General features: G+C 38.1%; 1 protein-coding gene and 1 long non-coding RNA gene across 2 annotated transcripts in view; one reads left to right on the top strand and one right to left on the bottom strand.

The window, feature by feature from the left end:
• The window catches only part of PIWIL4 (piwi like RNA-mediated gene silencing 4), a 49,489-nt gene that overhangs the window by 29,443 nt on the left and 3,532 nt on the right, over positions 1-16,514 (top strand). Inside the window, exons 12-16 of the mRNA XM_003910564.5 lie at positions 3,232-3,416; positions 5,441-5,513; positions 9,072-9,272; positions 10,204-10,307; positions 15,134-15,204. Of these exons, the coding sequence (XP_003910613.2) occupies positions 3,232-3,416; positions 5,441-5,513; positions 9,072-9,272; positions 10,204-10,307; positions 15,134-15,204 (634 nt within the window). The remainder of the gene's footprint in view (positions 1-3,231; positions 3,417-5,440; positions 5,514-9,071; positions 9,273-10,203; positions 10,308-15,133; positions 15,205-16,514) is intronic.
• Positions 1,491-16,514, bottom strand: part of LOC103877822 — a 136,851-nt gene continuing 121,827 nt past the window's right edge. The window contains exon 4 of the long non-coding RNA XR_002517171.2: positions 1,491-2,019. This is a non-coding gene — a long non-coding RNA (uncharacterized LOC103877822). The remainder of the gene's footprint in view (positions 2,020-16,514) is intronic.

Below are 16,514 nucleotides of genomic sequence, written 5' to 3'. Positions count from 1 at the left end.
TGCATGGACTTAGCGGCACCCAGTGGACATGATTTAGGTTAGTCAGAAGTTGGTATTTCAGCCGGGCGCGGTGGCTCAAGCCTGTAATCCCAGCACTTTGGGAGGCCGAGGCGGGTGGATCACGAGGTCAGGAGATCGAGACCATCCTGGCTAACATGGTGAAACCCCGTCTCTACTAAAAATACAAAACAAAAAAAAACTAGCCGGGCGTGGTGGCGGGCGCCTGTAGTCCCAGCTACTCGGAGGCTGAGGCAGGAGAATGGCGTGAACCTGGGAGGCGGAGCTTGCAGTGAGCTGAGATCGCGCCACTGCACTCCAGCCTGGGTGACACAGCGCGAGACTCCGTCTCAAAAAAAAAAAAAAAAAAAAAAAAAAAGAAGTTGGTATTTCAAATCATTGCAATTAAAATATACCCATCTTCTGTTGCATGGTGCATTGCTCTTAAAAAAAAAAAAAGGCCATAGTCATCTGAGGAAATTCTATTAACTGGTGAACATTAGTTCTAAAAGACTGTTTTCTGATACCAAAACTGGACTTTCAGTTGCTACGTCAGTTGTGTATGTTAATCTTTCAAAATAAAACACTGCTCAATGGACACGGAAGTCAAGAAATATGCACAGAACCCAGCCCCAGCCATAGTACTTGGGGAGAGAGGCATTTGGAAACCTGAAGAGACAAATCATTGCCACTTCCAGACTTCTGTTGAAGAAATGAACCTATTAATATTTTATGCAAAAATTATGCATTATCTTTCTCTTCTCCCCCTTAGTTTTGCCCACCTTAAAAAACCAGTTGCATTTCTTTTCATGTTTAAAGGCTCTCTTCTTGCCTTTATTTGGTGTAATAAACCTGTATGTCTAACTGATATAACTGAACAATGAATGTATCATGGTGGTAGAATGGGGGATTTTTTTTCGTCTTTTTTTTTTTTCCAGATAGGTCTTGTTCTGTTGCCCAGGCTGGAACATAGAGACATAATCACAGCTCGTTGCAGCCTTAACCTCCTGGGCTCAAGCGATCCTGCCATCTCGGCCTCCCAAGAAGCTGGGACTATAGGCATGCGCCACCACGCCCAGCTAATTTTTGTATTTTTTGTAGAAATCAGGTCTCCCTATGTTGCCAGGGTGGTCTTGAACTCCTGGGCTCAAGCCATCCTCCCACCTTGGCCTCTCAAAGTGCTGAGATTACAGACATGAGCCACCATGCCTGGCCTTGTCATTTCTTTACAATAATCTATCCAGGTTACAAAAACTCTCATTGGAGAACCTAAGGGAGTACTATTTTTCAACACAAACAAAACAAAACTTTATTGTAAAGTACTAAAATGTAGACTCCCATTAGGATCTTGGTGACAGGTCAGTAAAGAGAAGCTCAGTTTCAGATCCACATGTAAAGAAGGACTTATGTACTTAAAATGATCTGTCTCATAATCTCTATAAGCAAAATCGTATTTCCCGGAGCCTTTCATTTTTATTTATTTATTTGCATTCTTTTGGTGTAAAAACTGGTGTCCATAGGAGAAAGGGCATTAAAACAGGAGAACTCATACACTGGAGGTAGCAGGTGTCTAAGATGACAATGTCATCAAGTTCTTGGCCCATTCTGCTTTTCTGAAATTAGCTCCTAGGAACTGAATGAACTAAAAGTCCACAAGTCTCAGGGTACATTGTCCTGGGTCTCCTCCCAGCCCCATAAGACAACAGCAGGAAGAAGTGTTGTGGGCAGAAGGACTACAACTCTCTTCATGCTCTAATGGACAGGAGTGAACGTTGGTTCCAGAGAGAGCCATTGATGGAAAGCTAGCCCTTCTCCTTTGCTCTCAGGCCGAGGTAGGTGGACTCCTGGAGCTGAATCCAGCCCAGCCAGTGGAAGGCATCATGAGGATGGCTGATGACTGGAAGTCAGAGAAGTCAGAGTGCTTGGTTGCAAGTGCCCTGGCTGCCATGTCAGGAGACCAGCATTCTAAACCTGTCACTGTTGCCAACAGGTTTCATAATCTCTTAGCCACAGCTTTCTAGTCTGTAAAACAAGAAGATTGGGATGTTTCTTAAGTATTAGTGTACATGTGAATCACTTGGGGGACATGTTAACATGCAGATTCTGATTCAGTGGATCTGGGGTGGTGCCCAGGACTCTACATTTCTAACTGGCTTCTAGGCGATGCTCATGCTGCTGGTCAAGTAGTGCTTGACAGCACTTCAAGTAGCAGGAGATGAGCATACAGTGTGGTCCCTTTTAATTCTAACAGTGGATCTTCCCCACTTGCTATGCCAAAAGCATCATTCAATTACAGGCTGGGGATATAAGCAGAGGGTCTGGGAAGCAGGCTAACATTCCCCCTCTTCAACACAGGAAACCTGTTCTTCCTGGTCACATGAGGCACCTTTTGAGAGTGAGAAAGGAGCCTCCATCTTGGCTTCATCTTTGCTTCTAGGTGTACCTACTCCTAGCTTAATATATAATCTTAACTGTTCTGTCGGGTGTGTTCGTTTTATTATGGTGACCTAGAGTATCGATAATCAGCATTCTCTGAGATATTTAGATGCTTCAAGTAAAAGATGAAGCAATACAGGCTGTTTGCCTGAATCATTCTTGATAAAGGCATAGATACTCAGCGCTGGAAGGGAACCTCAGAGATCTTTGAATCAGATACCATTCTCTGCGCACCACAGAGAATCATGAGATTAAAGGAACCTCCAAGGTTCTGCCACCAGTGCCTGGAAGACCTGGGATGATGCCCAGATGCTTCCACTCCCAGAAAGCACATGTATTCTGTTCGGATGTGCAGTGCCTGCATCTGTGTTTTAAAACTGAATAGTAGGCCCGGCGCAGTGGCTCACGCCTGTAATCCCAGCACTTTGGGAGGCCGAGGCGGGCGGATCACGAGGTCAGGAGATCAAGACCATCCTGGCGAAGACGGTGAAACCCCATCTCTACTAAAAATACAAAAAAATTAGCCGGCGTGGTGGTGGGTGCCTGTAGTCCCAGTTTCTAGGGAGGCTGAGGCAGGAGAATGGCGTGAACCCGGGAGGCGGAGCTTGCAGTGAGCCGAGATCGCGCCACTGCACTCCAGCCTGGGCAACAGAGCCAGACTCTGTCTCAAAAAAAAAAGACTGAATAGCAAACTGTGTTAAACAGTTATGACAAATGTTGGCCATCTTCACACTGTCTTTATTTAGTTGATCTCTGAATAAATTTGTTCAATCCTTTCATGGTCATTATGTTTCTCAGTGTCAACCTGTGTCTGCTGCTGATTGGTCCAAGGATGTTCGAACTTGCAAAATTTTAAATGCACGGTCTTTGAATACCTGGTTGATTTTATGTAGTGACAGAACTGAATATGTTGCCGAGAGCTTTCTGAACTGCTTGAGAAGAGTTGCAGGTTCCATGGGATTTAATGTGGACTACCCCAAAATGTGAGAATACATTGAATTTTGTTCACCTATTTATTTAGTTTGGTAAGAAGGTAGGGAATAATGGCAGATGTATCAACAAAACTTCTTTATCCCAATATGGTTTCCTAATGTAAAGTGCCAAGAAAATAGTCATAAGTGGATAGATTTTGTAATGACTAAACTTTTATAAAGTTAAAATATATTTTATGTTGGTCTTTGTAAAATTTGTACACAGTTCTTAAGCAGTAGTGTCATTACCTGAAAATCTTTCCAGTACCAGTTGGGATATAAATCTTTAATAAGTCCATATATTGTCTTCTCAACTGTTTTTCCTTCTTTCAGATCAGTTTTTCATATCGGTTATTTACTTAATAGCAAATGAATATTAAAAAATAAAAGTTGCATGTCCTGATTTTTACTTGACAGATTTTATGCTTTAAAATTTAATGTGAAAATAGATCTCAAATAAGCTTTTCTGATTCTGTTACTGTAGTATACTATTAGTCATTCAGAGAGTTTCCTGATAAGACTAGGGTCAACCATTTATTCTTAGAACATTTATTGAGTACTAATATGTGTAGATACTGTGCCAGTTGCTGAGGATGACAAAGATAAATAAACTGTTTTTCATTGAGTAAGAGATACATATACAATCACACTGAAAATACTGTTTTGCTTTAGAAAAGCCATAAAGTTGGTCATGCCTCACTTTACTGGACCTGATATGCTTAGAAAAGAGGAACAGATACTTATTTTTCTTTGTTATAGTGGAGTTATTCTTTAAACACATAGTTACTAATTAATTACATCAGCAGCACAAGTATTAATCCCAAAGTCTTATTTAACACCATTGTTTAGATCTCCCCTCTTATCAAATCTGTTAATAAATAGCGTGGATAAATAAACACCCGCTCTACTTTCTCTAAACCCATGAGCTAATAAAGCAGGAAATGATTATGAAAGAAGCCACAGTCCGCAGACCCTGGGCTGATGTTGCAGGCTCTTTCTCACATGAATTCTGGAACAAGCCCATTGCTGTGTTCTGTCCTTGGCCTGTTTTATTTGAAAGCTCATATTTTATTTCCAGCTTCTTTTTTCCATAAAGTATCCGTTTACCTGTTAGATTTATATGCATAGCTCTGTCTTCTAAAACATTCACCCGATGATTTTAGAAGGAATGGACTATAAGTGCAGCAGAGTCAGAGTGCAAGAGTTTGAATTGGACGAGTCAGGACCATCTAGTTGCTGAGACAGTTCTGCCAGCCAGTCACATAGGTCTGTTAAAATCTGCATTCATGGGGTTGACGGTCCTGCCACCTGCTGGGCGAGTTTTAAAAGGCCACTGGGCATTGCGACAGTTCACTTATATACACATAAAAGAGGCTGATTCTACATAAAGAAGCTAGTTTTACAAATTCCTGTGTGTGTGAGAATTAATTCTGGAGCTGCTGGCCCCTAACATAATGTAAGCACAGAACAGATAATTGTTAAGTAGCTGTGCACTGATTAATTGATTAAGGCTAGATGTTCCAGGCTCCAGACAAGCAACCACTAAGGAAAATAAATATATTTTTGTCTGAATCATGCAAATTAGCTGAATATCTTGGTCTCATTAATCTGATGTTTTCTGAAACATTCATTTTTAGATTGTTACAGTGATTCACTCTTACAGAAATCTTAATCCTGGTTGAGCTTGAACAGTGTTTCAGATATTTGATACTATGAGACTTGGGATTTCAAAAGTTCACTTTCACCCCCATTTTGAACTACAGAATTATTGATTGTAGGGATTCTGGACAATTGAGAAGATCTTATTTTCTACCAAACCATTTTTTACACTGTAAAAATTATTGCTAAATGTTTTTGTCATATTTTGTAGTGAAAGAAACAATTTTAGACTCAAAAGGTTTTTATTTTTCTCTAATAATTTTTTCCTAAAACTACTAGTCTGTTATGAAAATTTATTTGTATTATTTCTAATGCCATATGATTATGTGCTACTAAGAAGGAAATTACATAGCTTCAAAATTAATCTTTTTATGTAGCATAAAAGTACAAGAAAATCCAGCTGCATTTGTTAGAGCTGTACAGCAATATGTTGATCCTGATGTTCAGTTGGTAAGTATAGGATACTTTTTGAACTCCTTTAATCTGTAATTTTAGTTCTGCTTTATATCTACAGTCTGAACACACCCTCCCATGATATATTTGCAAACTGCCATGCATTTCCCCAAAGCACCCAAAAAAGTATTAATCTTAGTACTTTAATCATTTCCACATTTCTAAAATTAATTTTAAAATACAGTACTTCTTTTTACCCCTATAACAGCCACTTGGATGTCTGCATATTTTGCAACTCATTGAGATCATCTTTTCCTTAAGATTTAAGATAAACTGACTCCCACCTCATCCCATAAATGTTGGTATCCAGTGTTCCCAATATTTCAGGGGATTCTTGGAGGGTTAGATCTTTCCAAGTGACCTATGGCCCCAAATTCCTGCTTCCTCTGAATTCTTGCCACCTTCTGTGCGTTTCACTGAGGACCACTTCCTCCTGTGCTGCATCACCTGGTGGGACATCCACAGTTGCCTCATTTCCCAAAGGGCATGTGTGTGTAACTGACTTTGCAGACTGTTTGGGGCCAAGGCTTGATTACATCACATCCCAACATTCCAGACAAATTAGAATTTACATCCCTGTTCTTAAACATCTTTCAACGATTCCTATTTCCCAGGAATGTTTACTCTTCTACCAGACCTCAGCACCCCTGGGCTATTGCAGGGCTTTTCCTGTCCATTCCATCTACCCTTCTTACCTTGCTCACTCAGCCCAACTTCCAACATTCTTGTTCTTATGTTGTGCAAACTAACTGAACTAACTAGCTTAGTGCTATCTCTTTGCTTTTCTTTTAGTGAGTTTCTCTTTTACTCTAAAGGATCTTATATGAAACAGAATTATCACCCTAAGAGCATTTATTTTTTACTTAAATCAAACTTACAGAAAGGTGACAAGAACGGTACAAACAACTCTCATATACCCTTCACCCAGAATCCTAAATTATTGACCTTTTACCATATTTGCTTTATTCTTTTCTATCTTTTTTGCTGAACCATTTGATCATAAGTTACAGGCATGATGCCCCAGTGCCCTTGACTATTTCAGTGCATATTTTCTATAAACAAGGTCTCTGTCTTACAGAAGCATATGACAATCATCAAAATTAAGAAACAGTTTTCTGCATTTGTCTCAATTGTCACCTCTGTAGGAAAAGGCTCTACTGTCCTGCACTTAGTTGTCCAGGCTTTATAGTCTCTCCTTCAATCTGGAACAGCTCTTTAATTTTCCTTGACTCTGATGACCTTCCAATTTTGAAGAGTACAGACTAGTTATTTTGTATAACGTTCCTCAATTTGGGTTTGTCTGATGTCTCTTCATGATTAAATTCACGTTATGCACTTTTGGCAAGAGTAGCACAGCAATGATCCTATAATCTGAGTGCACCCTACCAGGTGGCATTCCACTGATTACGGTGATATCTGCCCGATTTCTCCACTGTAAAGTTAAGTTTTATCAGTCGCATGTGTGCAAATGTAGATACTTTGAGACTATATAAATAATCCTGTTTCTCATCACACTTTTACCCATTTGTCTTAGCGTCTATTATAATTCTTGCCTGAATCCATCATTATTATGATGGTTTAAAAAAACTGGAAGTTGAGAGTATGGATATAGGGGGAGGGAAAATAAGGATAGAGAAGTTTCAAGTTCCCTGGCTTTTTTTTTTTTTGAGACAGAGTCTTACACTGCCACCGAGGCTGGAGTGCAGTGGCGCGATCTTGGCTCACTGCAACCTTCACTTCCTGGGTTCAAGCAATTCTTGTGCCTCAGAATATGTGGCACATTATTATGATAGTTAACAAATGATGGTCTTCCATTCCATCAGTCCTTCTGCAGTTATTAGGTGGCATAGGAAGAACTTTCTCTTCTCCCTATTTGTTTGTTTCTTTACATCTGCATAGACTCATAGATTCCTGTTTTGTTATAGTCCATTACTCGTACTATTTATTTTGTTGCTCATAATATTGTACCTGATTTTGCTTGTGGGATTCCCCTTCAAGCTGGCTTCTGTGTTTTTTTTTTTCATGTGTCTCCATCTTTCTTGGAACACTTTCTTAATTTCTGGCAAAATAAGATATTCCAGGCTCATCTAACAGTGTTGCTTCCCAGCCCTGGAATCAGATACCTTTCCCGGGAGTCCTGAGTCCCTTTTAGCAGATAATAGTATTTAGATACAAAGATTTGGAGCACTTGGTATGCTTAATTGCTACCGGGATGTTGCTATCCCCAGGCTTTCTCAATGGGCACGGCTAGGAAATGTATGTTGCATGGCTCCTGTTATTCCCCACATACCTGCTTACTTGTCCAGCCCCTGGTGTGCAACCAGTCTCACTCGGCTCCCATCTTCTCTCAGCCCATTGGGCCACTGCCTTGTTCTACCACTTTTCTTGCTTGGAGCCAAACTCATGAATTGGAAGGAAGGAAGGCCTCTAAGAGTCTTTTGCTGATAATTTAAAAATATTTTTCTTCACTTTATATACTTAAATGTAAATAATTTTAGCTTTTGACATTGTGACTTTAAATAATTCTATAGGTGGAAAAATTACTTTGTTTTCTTCTGCCAATCATGACAGTGTATATCTTTTCTACAATTTGGGGGCTTTTGAAAGTGGGGAATAAAAGATGGGAAGGAGGCGGAGGTAGGCCCTTCAGTGTGGAAAGCATCTGATAAGAAGTAGGAGTAGGCTGGGGGCGGTGGCTCACACCTGTAATCCCAGCACTTTGGGAGGCCGAGGCGAGTGGATCACAAGGTCAGGCATTTGAGACCAGACTGGCCAACATAGTGAAACCCTGTCTCTACTAAAAATACAAAAAATTAGCCGGGCGTGGTGGCAGGCATCTGTAATCCCAGCTACTTGGGAGGCTGAGGCACAAGAATCACTTGAACCCAGGAAGTGGAGGTTGCAGTGAGCCAAGATCGCGCCACTGCACTCCAGCCTAGGTGACGGTGTGAGACTCTGTCCCCTCCCCCCCCCAAAAAAAAAAAAAAAAAAAGCCAGGGGACTTGAAACTTCTCTATCCTTATTTTCCCTCCCCCTATATCCATACTTTCAATTTCCAGTTTTTTTTTTTTTAAGTGTATTTTTGGTTATCTTCTACCTAATGGGAAAAGCACCATAGTTTAAGCTAATTCTTGATTTTGCTTATCTTTTTCGATGGAGTCAGGGAGGGACCAATGGGAATGATAACTTGAAAACCACAGGAAAGGACCACTGCGAAGTTGGGGGTGAGGGAATAGAGATAGCTGGAGAAGGAGCTCTGTGAGAAGGGAATTTGAGGGAATTGACAGAATCAAATCAGGAGAGAAACGAGGAGATGGGTACGAGTGGGATGGGGCTTTGCAGAGTGAATGGCTAATGAGAAAGCATTTCAAATGGCATTAATTCACCAGTGGTTTAATGGCCATTTAAGAGAACTGTAGGCATGTTAGTATTGCTTCTTGGGAACTTAGGGGCAAAAGATGTTTGGAGAATAATTCATGAATTCATTTCTTTAAAAAGCGACTTCTTAGCAGAAGTAAATCAATTTCCAAAATCTTTTGCTGTTTTTGCTTTTAGGTAATGTGCATTCTGCCTTCTAATCAGAAGACCTATTATGATTCCATTAAAAAATATTTGAGCTCAGACTGCCCAGTCCCAAGCCAATGTGTGCTTGCTCGGACTTTGAATAAACAGGGCATGATGATGAGTATCGCCACCAAGATCGCCATGCAGATGACTTGCAAGCTCGGAGGCGAACTGTGGGCTGTGGAAATACCTGTAAGGACCCTGTCACGTTTTTTCCATTAGTAATTAATAAATTAATTTAAAAGATTAAAGTAGGAGATGTTATCACATGATCCCAGAATTATTTGGTTTGCTTGTTTCTTAAGCCCCTGCCCTGGGTTCTGGCATTCCACAAGCCATTGTGAATCTCCAAAAGAGGCTCCATGCTTCTCAGGGAGCTTCAGTTAAGCTGCTAACTCAGCATAGGGACCTCTTGGCTGCTATTTTAAAATCTGTGTTCCATTGGCTCCACATTTACCTGCTTTCAGCAGGGTGCTAACTCTGAGAATAGCCTTGTACCCTGGATGGGGCCTCCCCAGAGCTTGAGGAGCTGGCATAGCCTATGATCTGAACCTCCAAACTGCGGAAGGTACTAAGTAAATCCTCTTCTCTTCCCTAAACTGTAGCCACCACAGGAGTAAGTGAGGAGAATGAGAAGCGGGGGAGTGTTGCCCATTTCCTTACATGTCCATAACCAGGATGAACACAGTTACCCTCAGCCTCCCTTTCTCCCACTCCCCACAAAGGTGCATAGCCAAGTGAGGATTCCTTAGAGATCTGAAGAATGAAGAATGGGATTCCTCTTCAGATTCCTCCAGACCAGAGGCAAGCGATAAATGCACTGACCACACTCCCAGAATCGCTTTAGCCACTGGTGCCCATTCCCCACCCCCACAAAGGATGATGGCTATCTTGGACGAAGTGTGTCTCTTAAGATAAGTGTGCACCATATTCTTCCTGCCATCTTTAAGTCTCTCTCATTTCTGGTTTAATAATCTGGCTCACGGATCTCAATCTCCCTTACACATAGCTTCACTTTAAGAATTGAGGAACTGGAGTCTGTTTTTAAAAAATTTCCTATTAAACTATTGGTAGGGGAGATGACACCTCATCCTATTAAATCATGATAAATTTAATTTTATAGTTGAAGTCCCTGATGGTGGTCGGTATTGATGTCTGTAAAGATGCACTCAGCAAGGACGTGATGGTGGTTGGATGCGTGGCCAGTGTTAACCCCGGAATCACCAGGTACTGCTAAAACTGCCTGAACACACTCTTCATTTAGTTAGACTATGAATTGTGGTTTCACTAAAGAATGTAACAGCAAGGAATATTTTGTATTATTCACTCATTTTAAATACCAACACTTATGTTCATAAATTACACTTACATATAAAAATGTGATTGATAATATTGGGGTACTAGGTAGCCTCATTAAAAAACATTTTATATATTCTTTAGGGTGAGCTATTGCTCATCTTCCCCAAATGACAGATGTGTACAAATTCTTGTGCACTTATTTATTTTCTGAGTGTCTGCACCATACTGGGAACTGTACTAGGTACTTTACATATGTCATGTCGAGCAGTTGAGCTTTGAAATCAGATTGCCTGGATTTGTACCCTGGTCAGCCACTTACTTATTCTGTGACTGAGGTCTAGTTATTTAACTTTGCTGTGCCTCACTATGGTAATCTGTGAAATAGAAATAATAATGATACCTATTTCAGAAGGCATTTATGGGAATTATCTAAGATAAGGTGCATTGAACATCTCCACCCATGGTGAATACTCAATACATACTTCTTGTTATGATTATTAATATTCACAGACATTTGATGTGGCTGTTGTTCACACAGCTTTTAAACACAGGCAAAATCAGGGATAATGCCTTAAACATTGGCTAACAGTACTCATTAAATTATGGTTCTTAGAATTGTTTCAACCTTTGTAATTGAACAATGTGTTTTGAGGCTATAGTCCCCCTTGCAAAATGTTTTCTTCCTGGCTTAAGCTATTTTATTTACTCCATTAAATTCATGGTCAGGTATGTATTTTGGATTGTGGGAAACAGAAAAAGGAACACCATAATACCACCATACTTGCATGCCTACAACCTCATTCCAGGTTGTATGAGATGCTTCTTATATATGCCACATCATTAATCAAGTTGATAAAGGACTTTCATTTTTTTCTTTGTATATCTAAAATTTATTTTGATATAGGGAGTGAGGTAGGAATCCGCGTTAGTTTTTTTCCTCAAATGGCCACAATTTATCAGGAAATTTATTATAATTTTTATCAGCTTTTTTGATAATTGATGCATAAGTTGTATATATTTTGAATGTACAGTGTGATGTTTTGATATATGTATACATTGTGAAATAATTACCATGGTCAAGGTAATTAACATACCCATTACCTCACATAGTTACCATTTGTGTGTGTGTGTGTGTGGTGAGACTACTTAAGATCTACTATCTTAGCAAATTTCAACTATACAATAGTACATGATAATTAACTATACTCAACATGCTATACATTAAGTGTCCAAAACATATTCACCTTATAACTGAAAGTTTGTACCCTTTGAACAACATCAAATATTCCCACCCTCTGCTCCTGATAACTATCTTCTACTCCCTATTTCTATGAGTTTGACATTTTTAGATTCCATATATAAGTGATCATACAGTATTTTTCTTTTTGTGTCTGGCTTATTTTACTTAATATAATGTTCTCTAGGTTCATTCATGTTGTTGCAAATGGCAGGATTTTCTTCTTCTTTAAGGCTGAATAATATTCTATTGTGTGTGCATATGCGTGTGTGTATGTGTGTGTGTATCTCACAATTTCTTTATCCAATCATCCATCAGTGGTCACAGGCTGATTCTGTATCTTGGCTATTGAACATGGAAATGTAGATATCTGACATACTGATTTATTTTCCTTTGGATATATAGCCAGAGTGGGATTTCTACTTGAAATTTTTTGAGGAACTTCTTTACTGGTTTCCATATTGGCTATGCTAATTTACATTCCCACCAACAATGTATAAAGGTTACCATTTTTCCACATTCTCTCAAATACCTATCTTCTGACTTTTCAGTCATAGCCATCCTAAAGGTGTGAGGTGATATCTCATTGTGGTTTTGATTTGCATTTCCTTGATGATTAGTGATGTTGAGCACCTTTTCACATATCTGTTGGCCATTTATATGTCATCTTTGGAAAAATGTTTATTTAATTGGATTATTATTTTTTCTATTGAATTGTATAGGTTCTTCATATATTTTGGATATTATCCCCTTATCAGATATATGATTTGCAAATATTTTCTCCCGTTATGTAAGTTGCATTTCATTTTGTTAATTGTTTCCTTTGCTATGCAGAAACTTTTATTATTTTCTCATATTTTTGGTGTCATATTCAGAAAATCATTGCCAAGATCAATGTCATGGAGCTTTAGGTTTTCTTCTAGAAGTTTTGCAGTGTCAGATCTTTTGTTTAAGTATTTAATCCATTTAAAGTTAATATTTATGTATGGTATAAGGGTTCAATTTCATTTTTGTTACATGTGGATATCTAGTTATTTCAACACCATTTATTGAAGAGACTTTCTTTATCCCATTGTGTATTCTTGGTGTTTTTGTCAAAGATTAGTTGACTGTATATATGTGGATTTATTTCTGGGCTTTTTATCCTGTTCCATTTGCCTATGTGTCTGTTTTTATGGCAGTACCAGGCTGTTTTGATTATTATGACTTTGTAATATAATTTGAAATCAGGAAGTGTGATGCATCTAGCTATTGATTTGCATATGTTGAACCATTCATTCTTACATCTCCCAGGTATAAATCCCATTTTCTCATGATTTGTGAACCTTTTAATGTACTGTTGAATTTGGTTTTCAGTATTTTGTTGAGGATTTTTACATTTATGTTCATCAGGGCTTTCCTTTTTCTTCCTGTAGGCATTTATTGCCATAAACTTCCATCTTAAACTACTTTTGCTGCATCCCATAAGTTTTAGTATGCTGTGTTTCTATATTTGGATTTTGCAATTTTCCTATTATTGATTCTAGTGTCATACTATGATGGTCAGACAATAGTAAGCTTGATTGACATAGTTTGTCCTCTCCAAAAAATGTGATCCCCAGTGTTGAAGGTAGGGCCTGATGGGAGGTGTTTTGGTCATGGGGGTAGATTGCCCTCCTCATGGTAATGAGTGAGTTCTTGTTCTGTTAGTTCATGCAACAGCTGATGGTTTAAAAGAGGCTGGCATGTCTCTTGATCTCTCTCTTTTGCTCCCTCTTTCACCATGTGACACTCTGGCTCCCCTTTGCCTTTCATGATGATTATAAGCTTCCTGAGGCCCTTGCCAGAGGCAGATGCTGGCACTATGCTTTATGTACAGCTTGTAGGACCATGCACCAAATAAACCTCTTTTTTTTATATAAATTGCCCAGTCTCAAGTGTTTCTTTATAGCAATACAAAACTAACAGATTGATACAATTTCTGTTTTCTTAAAGTTAATACTGGCTATGATTTGTCTTGGAGAATATTCTATGTGTGCTTGAGCAGAATATGTATTCTGCTGCTGTTGGTTGAAACATTTTATATGTCCATTTCCATTAGATTCATTTGGTTTAAAGTACAATTCACGTCCAATGTTTCCTTATTAATTTTCTGCCAGGATGACCTATCTATTTTTAAAAGTGGAGTATTGAAGTTTCCTACTATTACTGTATTGCTGTTTCTCTCTTCAGATGTTAATATTTGATTTATGTATTTAGATGCTCAACTATTAGGTGCATACATACTTAAAATTGATGTATTCTCATAATGAATTGATTCCTTTATCATTATCCAATGACTTTGATTTTTGTGAGTTTTTTTTTTTTTTTTTTTTGACAAAAGTCTATTTTGCCTAAGTTTAGCTACCCCTGCTTTCTACTGGTTTCCATTTGCATGGAATATTTTTTGCATTCTTTTACTTTCAATCTATGTGTGTCCTTACAGCTGAAGTGAATCTCTTTGTAGGTGGCATTTAGTTAGGTCTTCTTTTTTATCCATTTAGCCACACTGTGTCATTTGATTGGAGAATTTAATCCATTTACACTTAAAATATTGATAAGTAATGACTCACGATCGTGATTTTGTTCATTGTTTTTTGGATTTTTTTGTAGATTATTTGTTTCTTTATTCCTCTCTCACTGTCTCCCTTTGTGACTTGATGATTTTCTGCAATAATATGCTTTATTCCTTTCTCTTTTCTTTTTGTTTTGAATATCTACTGTGGGTTTTTGCTTCATAATTACCATGAGGCTTACATAAAACATCTTACAGTTTTATGCCACCACACATAGCTGTTTTACTGTTGTTGCATATATTTAGAGAGGTATAATAATGCTGGAACATACCTAACATGAAGTCATGATCTTCATTTCCAAGTGCTTTAACTAATGGTGGTAGTAAGAGAACTTGTTTCTGAAATCTACACAAGTTAATAATGTTAAGATTTCTAATCCAAAAGGATCACCTATAGAAATGAAAGTTTATGCTTCAGAAATCTTTGAATATTTTGACAGTAGAAGCTCTATTGCTAAATTAGTACATTAATTTATAATAATAATAGTGGCCTCTATTTATTACTCTTTACTATATGCAAAGCACTGTGCTAAGTATTTTACATATATTATCTGATTTAATTTTTACCACAACCCTATGAGGTAGTAACTAATGTACTTATCTTATAAATCTCCTTGGTATGTATGAGGAAACTGAGACTTAGGTTCACATAGCAAAGTTACACAGCTGGTGAATATACTGACTAGGATTTGAAGCTAGATATGGCTGATGCCAACACTATGCTTTAGCTTATCTTCTCAATAAATTTCTCAATAAATTCTTTTTGGGGAGAGGGACTTTTTGATATAATTGTGAACACATAACACATGCAAAATTGTGAACACTGATTTTTACTCATAATGTCTACTTCTTAGTTTAATATTAATGAATTTTTATGGTAGAATATTTGAAGTTGAAATTTACTTTTTTTTTTTTTAACTCTAGGTGGTTTTCCCGCTGTATCCTTCAGAGAACAATGACTGATGTTGCAGATTGCTTGAAAGTTTTCATGACTGGTACTAAAAATATAGCAATGTGGGTGGGCTCCAAGGACTGTTCCTTCAAACCTCAAATCCACATGCTTATAGAAGACCACATAGGTCAAAGCAAACTCTTCACACTTGTCTGTGTCAACTGTCACCCAGTTGAAGATCTCTGAAGCTGCATGCTGATTTAGGCCAACAATCAGACTCTGTAGCATTTACATTTACATTTGTCTATGTGTGATAACATGAAGCCAGGAGGAAGGAAAATTTGTGGCTGCTGGTTTCCCTGACAAGCAAAAGAAACCAACCCTGGAGGAACTCGAGTTATGACAGAACAATGTTAGGTCTAGGAGGGAAGCCTGTAGGGCTAGGATAGGGGTGCTAACAGATAAAGTGGCTAAGCAGGAGAAGAAGGGAAAGACAGCAGATGAGGAAAGGTGTCCTATCCATAGCAGGATGCAATGCACAGACAAATCTAGGGTTTCTGTTTCTTTACCAGTCCTGGCCTAGGTCTGGCTTTGCTATTTCCTGGCAGTGTGACTTGTGCAAACCCTTCCCTCTCCTGATCTGCATTTTCCCATCTGTAAATTTGGGGGTATTGTAAATATTTTTTCTTAAAAAGTGAATTTGCTTATGCATGTTGGTAATGGACTTACATATATGGTTATCTTCTATCAAACTAAAATGAATTTCCTAAACAATAAACTCTTAAAATAACTATGCGATATATACATGAAAATAATTATTGCATTCTATTATATTCCCCTCACATCAAAACCTGGTAATATTTTTTAGCAGGTAATTTCTTTTAGCAGTTATTAAAGGTTTCTGTTGGGTAGCAATTACTCTGTGGTCTCTGTTCTTTAGGAAATTCATAGTTACAGTGAGCAGAAATGTTTTCAGAGTTCATTTCCTCAGTGAGAATTGGAATCAATTGGGTCAGTCAGTGTGAAGATATGTTTTCAGAGGAACAGCAAAACCATTTCCTTAGATTTTCATATTTATTCTCATTAGGAAAGAAAATGACATAAAATTATCTAGTTTATATCTAATGAGAGGATTTAAAGACTTGAAGACACTAATGTTAATTTGATTTTAGGCATTTGTTTATTGCATTAATTAAATTTTAATTTATTGCTTAAATATTAAAATTTTATTGAAGAGATAGGCTAAGTTGAAGAATATATCATGCCATAGAAACCATTATGATTCCTTGAATAGCAGAGACAGAGGAATGCTCCCTAAAGTTATCCATTGTTATATTATTGCAAATATAACCCAAATTATGTATTGCCCTATTTTACAGTGGTCCGAAATAGCAAACCCATTTAAACACTGCA

Source organism: Papio anubis, chromosome 12 (assembly GCF_008728515.1).
Source record: "Papio anubis isolate 15944 chromosome 12, Panubis1.0, whole genome shotgun sequence".
Taxonomy (NCBI): domain Eukaryota; kingdom Metazoa; phylum Chordata; class Mammalia; order Primates; family Cercopithecidae; genus Papio; species Papio anubis.
This window is presented reverse-complemented; position numbering and strand designations above follow the sequence as displayed.